The 10,376-nt window shown below is 46.2% G+C and overlaps 1 protein-coding gene and 1 long non-coding RNA gene across 3 annotated transcripts in view; both read left to right on the forward strand.

Annotated features, from left to right (window-relative positions):
• PEPD (peptidase D) overlaps positions 1 to 9,915 on the forward strand; it is a 131,615-nt gene extending 121,700 nt beyond the window's left edge. Inside the window, exons 13-16 of one of the 2 annotated variants that reach the window (XR_014158968.1) lie at positions 703 to 887; positions 2,646 to 2,837; positions 6,690 to 9,171; positions 9,263 to 9,915. Coding sequence is in view for 1 of the 2 variants with exons in the window: in XM_081872197.1 (XP_081728323.1) it covers positions 703 to 887; positions 2,646 to 2,837; positions 6,690 to 6,830 (518 nt within the window). In the remaining variant the exon portion in view is untranslated. Of the gene's footprint in view, positions 1 to 702; positions 888 to 2,645; positions 2,838 to 6,689 lie in introns of both variants that reach the window. The other variant, XM_081872197.1, reaches the window with a different exon arrangement.
• Positions 2,844 to 5,543, forward strand: LOC309347545. The gene is made up of 2 exons (XR_014158969.1): positions 2,844 to 4,821; positions 5,022 to 5,543. It is a non-coding gene; the product is annotated as an uncharacterized lncRNA (long non-coding RNA).
• Positions 9,916 to 10,376: the final 461 nt, after the last annotated feature.

Raw genomic sequence — 10,376 nt, forward strand, 5'->3', positions numbered from 1 at the left:
GCACATTAACACCCCACAAAGACTGTGAAGGTGCTGTTGCGTCAATTAGCTGTTCGTGTGAGACATGTTAAAGCATTAGTGAGGAACCCTTGGCCCTCTTGGGACCCCAATTCCCATCAGCCCCAGCCAGCAGGGATGATAGGAGTTGTAGGTCAGCAACATCTGGAGACTCCCCACCTTTGTTCTTAAAAGCAAAGGCCTCTAGTATCTCTTTTACTTTAAAGGAAAAAATGTTACAGTGGTACCTTGGGTTACATACGCTTCAAGTTACATACGCTTCAGGTTACAGACTCTGCTAACCCAGATATAGTGCTTCAGGTTAAGAACTTTGCTTCAGGATGAGAACAGAAATTGTGCTCTGGCGGCGTGGCAGCAGCAAGAGGCCCCATTAGCTAAAGTGGTGTTTCAGGTTAAGAACAGTTTCAGGTTAAGTACGGATCTCCGGAACGAGTTAAGTACTTAACCCGAGATACCACTGTATATGTCTTTATTTCCCGTTTTTCTTTTGTTTGTTTGCTGAGTAGAATAACATTTCTTCATTCTTTAAAGCATCATTTGTATTAAAATGAAAACTCTGGCATTGGGTGGGTGCACTTCTGCTGCTATGTCGTCCCCCCCCCCGCCCTGATTTTCTATTTAAAAGAGGAGGATAAGCATCTAAATAATAGTTAATGGCAGCCATTTTTCTCTGCTCCCCTCAAGGAGTCTCCTGGCCTGACATGCACCGTCTGGCTGACCGAATCCATCTGGAAGAGCTCACAAAAATTGGCATCCTCCGAGGCAACGTTGATGACATGGTGAAGGTTCATCTGGGCGCATTATTTATGCCCCATGGGCTTGGACACCTCCTTGGGATCGACGTGCATGATGTGGGAGGCTACCCAGAGGTCAGTATCGGAGCGTCTCCAAGGGTGCCAGTTAAATCACCAGGATTGCAAAAGGGAGTCAAAAGATCTGGAAACAATCAAGTCGGCATGCCTCTGTCCCCCTTCTTCCACGTGCCCCGCCACCTCCAAACAGCTGTCTGTGTTTACTTGTTTATGCAAACATTCATAGTGCTTTGCCAGCCCGTTATCGGGTTTTTAAATCCTATCGTAGAAGCCACAAACTAAAACATAAGCAACAGCCACAAATTAATTGCAGAACCTGCCAGAAGGCAACCCCCAAGCAAGGCAGGAAAGTCAGATCACTATTTCTCCAGGGATGGAGAATAGTCTTTCAGCTCAAGAGCCACACACCACCTTCTGGGCAGCCTCCCCATAGCCAGAGGCAGAAGTGGACAGAGCAACGAATGTCAATTCTGCCTTTGTACAGTAAGCTAGTTTCTACACAATGTATACCCTGCTCTGTCCTCCACCCAGGCAAGCAAAAGCAAGGACTCAAGGACACAACCAGGCAAAAAAGCACACAGGGAGGGTGCAAATGGGTGCAGGAGATGCTCCAAAGATCTGGTGGAGAGGCCTGGAGGGCTACACTTGTCCCTCAAAGGCCTGTGGTTTTTACAACCCCTGTTCTGAAGCCTTGCTGGGAAAGGTCATATTCTCGCAAGTGTTTTGAAGAGGGAGAGTCAGCCAGATGGGCTTCCCAGAGGAGGAATTCCCAAAGATGTAACTACCTGCTTCCACGTACCAAGGCGTATGTGAGATTGCAGACTTAGAGCTGGAGAAACAGCCTTTTCCATGCCCCTTCCTAGGTCCTCTCTTCAAGGGTTTTGCCAGTTGCCACCCTTCATTACACACACACACACACACACACACACACACACACACACACACACACACCAATTCTGCCCTGCTTTCTTAAGAGAATGAAGTCAGTGGAACGCAGGCCAACTGATTCTGGGCAGGGGGAGCAGTAATTGCATTCCCTCCTTCTGCACTCTTCTGGGGATCCTGCCTTTGCATTGGCCTGACCCTGCCATCATATCCAGTTAGTAGAAATTGATCATTCATCACTGGGGAATGCTTACAAGCGATGGACCCAAGAGAACCTGGTTGTGTTTGGTTTTGAAGCATCTTCCGGTTTATTTTTCAGATTAAAAAAGGCTGGTGGCCCAGGGGTCCAGCTGCTAATTTAATCCTTTCCGGATCATGGACTTCATTAATCCACGAGATTAGGCACTCTTAGCTCTTCAATGTATTCCTGGGTGGGATGGGGCTGGGAGCCCAAGGGGCAGCGAGGAAATTAGACATGCTCCTTCTCATTCTCGCTGGGCATTTCCCACCACCTCTGTTCATCCAAACAGTTCAGGCCTTGGATGTGTGGGTGTCATACAGTCGCAGCTAGTTTTTCTTCCTGTTAAATGTTAGGAACGTTTTAAGTGGGAAAAGAAATACTATTCTGCCCGGTAAAGAAATGAGAGAAGCACGACAGACTGTCTGAACACAGTGGTCCAATATAACCATAGCAGGGTGAATGTGTATTTATTTCATTTATATCCCACCTTTTCCTCCCAAGTTTCTCAGGGTGCAGTAAATAGTTCTCTGTTTCCTGCTTCATCCCCAACAACCCTGTGAGGGAGGTTAGACTAAGAGGCAGCAACTGGCCCAAGGTCACCCAATGAGCTTCATGTCTGAGTTGGGGTTCAAACCCTGCTCTCCCAGGTTCTGGTTGAACACTCTAACCATTATACTGCACTTTTCTAGGGTGTGGAACGCATTGACCTTCCGGGGCTGCGGAGCCTGCGAACTGCCCGCCTCCTTGTCCAAGGCATGGTGCTGACAGTGGAGCCTGGCATCTACTTCATCGACCACCTCTTGGACCAGGCCCTGGCTGACCCTGCCCAGGCTTGCTTCATCAATAACGAAGTTCTGCAACGCTTTCGGGGTTTTGGAGGGGTGAGTTACTTGCTTCTAGCACCTCTTAGGGCAGAGATCTCTGCCACTGGATGTCTTGCCTCGTGTGGAAAGGGAACTTGCATCCTTAGGTACTGTGCAAAGCTTACAGCAACCCTTCAAGCTAATCCTTCGGCTGCTGTTGCGCCCACATCACAGACAGGGAACCTGAGACAGAAAGTGGGTTTTCAAAAATGTATGTCTGAGGTGCGATTTGAACCAGGGGTGTCTGGGTTCATAGCTCAGCTTCTTAGCCGCTGGGCTTTGCTGGGCATCTGAATGGATCAGTTACTTAGTATGTTTTCCTCCTGACACAAGCAACTGTTGTAGCAGAACCTCTCATTCCTAGGCCTCCCATAGCAGGAGATTTCAACATCACAGGCACCAGTTTCATGGATAAAGTGTCTTTGGCCTATTGTGTCCCAAATAGCAGAGTTTCTTCTGCAATTAAGGTTCAAAGTAAACTTTACTTTAATTGCATGGTTAGCAACCATGGAAGGGGAGTGAAAAAAGAAAACGCATCAGTATGAGGGGGGAGTCATCCAGACCACAGCCCATCCCCCCTCAGGGGCAATCGAGGGGGGGGGATGTGGGAGTCTCCCCCACAAACCAGTTAGCCACCCCTTCCTTCACCTTAGATTACAGGGTCAGCCGAAGGAGACCCTCCATTGTGAAAATATACGTACAGGGAGGCCCGTGTGGAGATGGATGAACCTTCAAGTTGCCCATGATCCTAAGCAATGTAGGACTTTAAAGGGTACTATGACTGGTACTTGGAACTGGACCCATTTTCTGAAGGAATTCAGCCATTTCTGCCAAACTGTGGGAAACATCCAAGAGTTGGTACTCAATTATATTCAGAATGGAAGATCCCTTCCCTCATTTTGTGCAGCCTTGATCCTTTCTTGGAGCAGAATGTAGTGTTGCGGGAATGGGGTGGACCTGCAAGAAATGAGCCCACAGAGAAGGAAAGTGTTCCCCCTGCCTGAAATCCCCCCAATGATTTCACCCCGTCAAAGGAAATGGGGAATTCAGGCCCCTTTGCTGAAGCTGAGTTCCTCTCGCTACCTTTATACACCGAAGCTCCCTTGTTCCCTTAACAGCCAGCTCTCTGAGTCACTCGGTCCTGGCTTTGGCCTCAGCGCTTTGTAAGCCCTGTGTGCAGAGCATACAATCTTATCAAGCCGTGTGGGACTTTACCTTCTGCTGCTGGATTCTCTCCCCCCGCTGGGTTGGAGAGGTCATCTTTGCTTTGCACTGTTCTTTCTTTATCAGCGCATGCAGGCCAGCCAGGATCCGAGGGCCTGACACCCTCCTCTCTTTTTTAAATGCAACTTTTGACGTACCAGCTAATTCTGCAGCGTCAGCCTGAAGGGTGAGAGGCCTGGTGTGAAGGCATGGCAGAAGAGGTGGGGACTTGCTGTGGGACATGGGAGGCTGGGAGGAGGCCTGGCCCAAGGATATTGGTGCTCCAAGAAGCCGTGTTGCAGCGGGAGAGGTCAGGGAGCCCCCAGCAGGCTGTGTGGCTGGAACACCTGAGGTTCACCTCGTAGGCTGCGCATAGCTGCATCACTGCAGTTGATAGGAGCGAGTGTGGCTTGATTGCATCTTCCACAGCTTTAACTTGAGCAGCTGAAGGCCGGCTGGTTGAAATTGCACGCAGGGTTTCCCCAGCACGAAACCTCTCTTACTTGCTTACCAGGCAAGGTCCTCTTGGCACACTAGCTCTGGAAGAGTAAGGATGCTCACACAGGGACAGTTCCAAGGGTTGGAGCATGCACATTTTTGTGTGTATGCATAACCCTTGGAACCGAAGGCCTGTGTAAGATGTGATTGTACTGTAATCTCTGGCTTCTCCCTGAAGCTGCTTAGATCATTGGGCTCGCGAGCCAGGAGTTGTTTGAGGGATATGCCTTAAAAATAAGAGGCAAGATACCTAACAGAACTATATAACCCATGACAGAGCCTGTAACCTGTGCCTTTATCTGTGTATAAAGTTCTTCAGTGTATAAAGTTCTTCAGTGTATAAAGTTCTTCAGTGTATCTGAAGAAGTGTGCATGCACACGAAAGCTCATACCTAGAACTAACTCAGTTGGTCTTTAAGGTGCTACTGGAAGGAATTTTTTTATTTTGTTTTGACCATGGCAGACCAACACGGCTACCTATCTGTAACTGTGCCTTTATAGTTTTCTTGGGGATTCACTTGTGCTAAAATGCTTGCAATAAATTGCAGTTAAGAGTTTAATTTTTAAAAAAGTCAGCGCCACCAACTCTTGCTTCTATGTAAATTTCTACAATTTTGAAATTGCATTTGTGCAATTTTGCAGGTGTAAGACATTTTTCACAGGTGCAAATTTGTCCACAGTGCGTGTTGTCTAAGAGGATTGCAGTCAATCCCAAGTTTTGTGTCTGCTGGCCATCATTTCTTCCATGGGACCTAGCAGTTTACATCAGCCGAAACAGCCCTATTACATATGGCTACTTTTGTGACTTGCCTGTTGCCATTGTGCTATCAGAAGAAGCAAGCCTTGAGAAATTGCCTTCTCTTTGGGGCAATGAATATGTCTCTTTCAGGAAGGTTTTGAGCAGGAAACGTAGAGGAAACCAGACAGCTGTCACCCTCCTGGGTGTGAATTCTGGAAAGTTTATTTAATTCAGTTCTGTAATACACTTAAATTAATGTCAAATAAAGAAGATAATCTGGCAAATACCTCTTTGAACGCTTTAATAGGGCTCGATGACTCGCTCTGTTTGAACAAATGGATTATTTTGCAAGCAGGAGGACAAATGTTAAACTAGCATTATTTTTAGATTAAAATGCCCAGAGGTCAGAAACAATTAAAGCGCTTGTATGGTGGGAGTCACTGGGTTTTGTGTTCCTTTGGATTTGACACCTTGCTAAAATTGCTTTTATTGCAGCTTGGAGACTTACCTTTCTTTCTGATAAGATAAGGGATAATGACTTGAGTCTGCATATTTAACTGGCAGAGAAGATTAGAACAGAACAGAAAATGGTCCGGCCTTTTCATGCACACCCAGTGAAAATGGGAAAGGTTTCAAAGTTCTTGGTAACACTATCAGCTGTAAGGCATCCGCTGTCATGGTTCATTTTTTTAAAGAGAGAGAGACAGTCAGAGAGCATTAAATTGGTGAACAGAGCTTCACAAATCTGCAGTGAAGCAGAGCAAGATGAAGATCTGGATTCTTGAGTAATGGTCTGCAAAGAGGGAGTGTGCTGGATCTGGCTGAGGGGTGGGAGATGGTGCGAGGAGATGTGCCCATGTTGAGCAGCTTATGGAGGCAAGGTGGGAGGGGTTCTCTGTCCTGCGTAGGTTTTGCCAGAGCCGCAGCAAGTCTTCCCTCAGTCGGCTCTCGGGGGTTTTGTCAGTGTTGCACCTCCATGCTGGCACATCAGATAAGCCATGCTGCCACACACCCCTTTCCTTCCTGGCTGATGTGAGAGGCACAAAATGCTTGTGCCATGACCCATTTGGAAGAAACAGGTGCGCAAGTGAGAGGGAGCAAAGGACTGTGAGCTCACATACCCAGTTGACTTCATTGCGGCAGCTGGGGGGCTGAATACGGCTCTCCCTCCCCAGATGATCAACAGTATTGAACTACCTGAGAAGGGGGCATAGGCTCCAGTTCCTCAATGTGGGCTCTTACCCTGGAAAGAAAAGCATATCCAGAATGTTACATGCATTTTATGGTGGCTTAGAAAGGGAAGGGGAATCTATAGCTCGGTAGTTGTTTTGAGCTCCCAAAGTCATCCTCTCCAACTGGGTGGGCCTCATGCAAGCCAGGCCATTGCTCCCTTCTTCCTGAGTGCTCAACCAGATGCTTTTTTTCCCCAGGTACGAATTGAGGACGACATTGCTGTGACAGCTAATGGGATGGAGCTGCTGACCTGCGTCCCCCGGACTGTGGAGGAGATTGAATCATTTATGGCTGAAGCTCATGGGGTCACCAAATCCTTTGCTTCCGCCTCCGTGTAACCGCTAGGATATTGGTTCCCCTCTTGCTGGCACTGCAGCATCTAAGGAAATGTGTCCAGTTTTGCAGGTGCTCCAGTGGGGTAAAGCAGCTACTTTATGGCAAAGGGAAAAGCCCTTCATTACGTGCCAAATGAAAAGATATTGCAAGCGACAATGCCTTAAGCTGATCATAGCCTTAGCCTAACTGTTTCTTGCTTCTCTGCAAGCAGTCCAACCCTACTGATGCAAAGGATCTTTTTGAATGATGGACATAGCCCCTGTTTGGGAGACTTTGTAATCTTAAAGCTAATTTTTAAACAGATGACAAATTTCTCTTCTGATTTAAGGCAGATCATTATACAGTGGTATCTCTGGATGCGAACAGGATCCGTCCCGGAGCCCCGTTCGCATCCTGAAACGAAGACAACCCGTGTCTGCGCGTGTGCAGGTCGCTATTTGCCGCTTCTGCACATGCGCATGACGTCATTTTGAGCGTCTGCGCATGCATGAGCAGTGAAACCTGGAAGTAACACGCTCTGTTACTTCCAAGTTGCCACAGAGCGCAACCCGAAAACGTTCAACCCAAAACTACTTCAACCCGAGGTATGACTGTATTGGCCTAATATAATGTACTATTGGCCTAATAAATGCAGAAATAAAAGCTTTGCCTTAAAACCACTACTTCCATTTCTTTCTCTGGAATTCTCTTTGCAGTATTGCGGAAGGCTGGGCTGCCAACTATCCCCCCCCCCCCCAGTTATTCCTCTTAAGATCAATATTTACTGTTCTGGGGCAAGTTAATTACACCATCTGTGGTCCCCTAACACTGAACACACTGGAGCTAATATAGACCTATCAACAGCAACCTCTGTAGGCCTCTTCTTTGGAGGGTCCAAGGTGGGGCAGTCTTTAAATTTTGGGGAACACTTCCTCTGGTAACTCAGGAAATTATGCCAATGGGGAAAGGACTTCCTCTCACACCCACACCCACACCCACACCCAAAAGGCTAGCCCTTCATGGTTAGCAGGAAGCAAGACTTAAGCAGAGGTCATCTCCAAGTTATTGGCACCAATATCCACCTCCAAAAAACACATCTTTTCCTCTCCTTAGCCAAGGAAGTGTGTAGCCCTGAACTCATTACTGCAACAGGGAATTGCAGGTAGAAAACCACTTTATCTGCCAAATTGCTGTCCCACCCCTCATCCTACAAGAGAAAAAGAGCAGGACATCAGTTAGGGATGTAGGAACATGCCTCATTTTTTGTTCTGCTGCAGTTGGTTCATTTTGCACAAGTTTCTTCAGCTTTTCCTCCAATGATGCAAAAATATACAGTATTTCACGGTGCACAACAGACATACATATTTCAGCCATCAACAGATGTTTACACATCCATTACCTTCCCAGTGTGTTCCCTTTCAAAGTTAATTTCCAGAGGGGTAGCCCTGCTGGACTTTAGTAGCAAAAGCAGAGTCTTGTCACAGCTTAATGATAAAGTTAATGAAGTGGCAGCTAACCCATTGCAAGCCACCCATGGCAGCAAGTCTCACCATGTTTACTGTACTCAGAAGTTAAGTCCTGCTGAATTTGAGGCTTACTCCCAGGTACATGAAGTCATGAGTGCAGCCTCTAGCTAGCCTGATTTCACAGTTCAGCATGAACTTACGTCATTCTGTTCCATCAGCCCAAGCATCAGCGAGGGAGAGTTTAGCACCCTGTCAACACTTTGGTTTATAGGAATTACTCCTTCACTCAGTTGTAATGTTATTTAATCACACAGGTGTCCTTTTTATTGCAGCATTTTATTACATAAACATGTATTTGATTCAGAATATGATTATATGTATATGTCTCCTGAAACATAATGCTTAAGATAATTTATCTTCCCATATGCATAAAAATGTAAAGGCGTCAATACGCATCCCCTATTGGAGGATATGTAGTGCCCCATTACAATCCTGGATTTGCATGAAGGGAGGAGAGGAAAGAGAAGGCAGGTTGCAGGACAGCAAAGGAAAATTGTAGTTTTAAACTACAATTTTTAAGCAGAAATTTGAATAAAGCAGGGATGGAGTAAAAACAGAAGGAGAAAGTGGTGTTTTTTTTTTTTTAATGGCAGAGAAGTGGGTAGGGGGAGTGGCAGATTAAAGCAAGGTTAGAGTACAGCTAGAGGGGTGTTAGGAAAGGCTTTTTGGTGTTAGCTTCTGTACATGGGGAAGTTGACAAAAGGAGAGGAAGGAAACTTGGAGTCAAGGTGAAAACGGTACAAAGCAAGGCTACAGAAGACAAGGGGCATCTGAAAATTTGGTGCAAGGTGAAAAGCATGTTTAGTAGTTGTATGGGCTGGGAAGGGGAAGCTCTAGGGTGGGGTTAGTGTGAGGGGAACGGGAGGAGGGCTGGTGAGTGGAGTGTGGCACAACCCTTAGTAATAAGCTAAGCAACAACTTGCTCGCAGCCACCCAATCAGCTTCCTAGCCAAACAGGAATCCAACATGCAGCATTCTGTCCATTTACACTATACTGGCTTCCAAAGTGAGAGCTCCTTTCTATGTCATGATGAGGCATGGACCTGCTCTGTTTGCTTCTAGACAGATATTGTGTTCTCCTAGCTTTTGATCTTGTAAGTAGCAGCTCATGCATACTGAACAAGATTTCTAGTATGACCAAGAAAGTAATCTGCTCCCCTGCTCCCCTCCCTGCTCCATCAAGCACTGAATCTTCCCCACCAACTACTTTACTTGGCCTTCTGTGACTAGCCCTTTCAAGAGAAATTTCCACAAGTACACACGAGCATGATTTTGTAAAGTTTTTTTTTTAATTATTCTTGTCTATCATCACTGAGTTCTTGACTCAGTCTTTCTAAATACATGTACAACACAATGACTGCAAAGGAAGAGGAGGTATAAAAGTATTTTTTGCTAATCCAATATGCAAACATACTATGAATGAAAATAGTTGAGGGAAAATAAATTAAAGGTTATATCAACTTCCCTGCTCTTTTTAATGTGTTAAGTTTCCTATACACCACAAAGATAAAATAAGGGGGCTTATCACCATCACTGGAAAAGTATATATAAAAAACTAAGGTTCTCCACCCACCCACCCACCCACCCTCAAAGGAATGCCAATAAGCAAGGAATTAATTTTGTGGACCCTGTTACAAGGCTTGTTTTTTGAAAAAGTCCTGGCTGCAGAATAACCAACTAATTTGGGTCACAGGGCAGTGAACAGCCAGGTCAACTAACCTTGTATCAAAGGCCAGTGCTTCATGTTTCTTTCAGCCCCAGTTAATTAGTATAAAGCTCCCTTGCATCTTGACAGCAGTGCAGTTCGAGTATTAGGATGTAGAAGTCCCTGGATAAAGGAGGTCAGGGGGTTTGAAATGCCCATCTCATTTAGTTTTTGAATGGCCCTCCTTCTGCACAACCCTTTATCACAAACCAGTCTCCTGCACTTACCATTCATTGCCATTTGTCACAAAAGGGGCTGTGAGCCACAATACTTGTCAGGCCCCAAGTTCCTACATTGTCATCAGCTGCAAACCTCAGACAGGGTAATCCATATTTAAA

The sequence above is a fragment of the Podarcis erhardii genome (genome assembly GCF_964252035.2).
Source record: "Podarcis erhardii genome assembly, chromosome: 7".
NCBI classification, from domain to species: domain Eukaryota; kingdom Metazoa; phylum Chordata; class Lepidosauria; order Squamata; family Lacertidae; genus Podarcis; species Podarcis erhardii.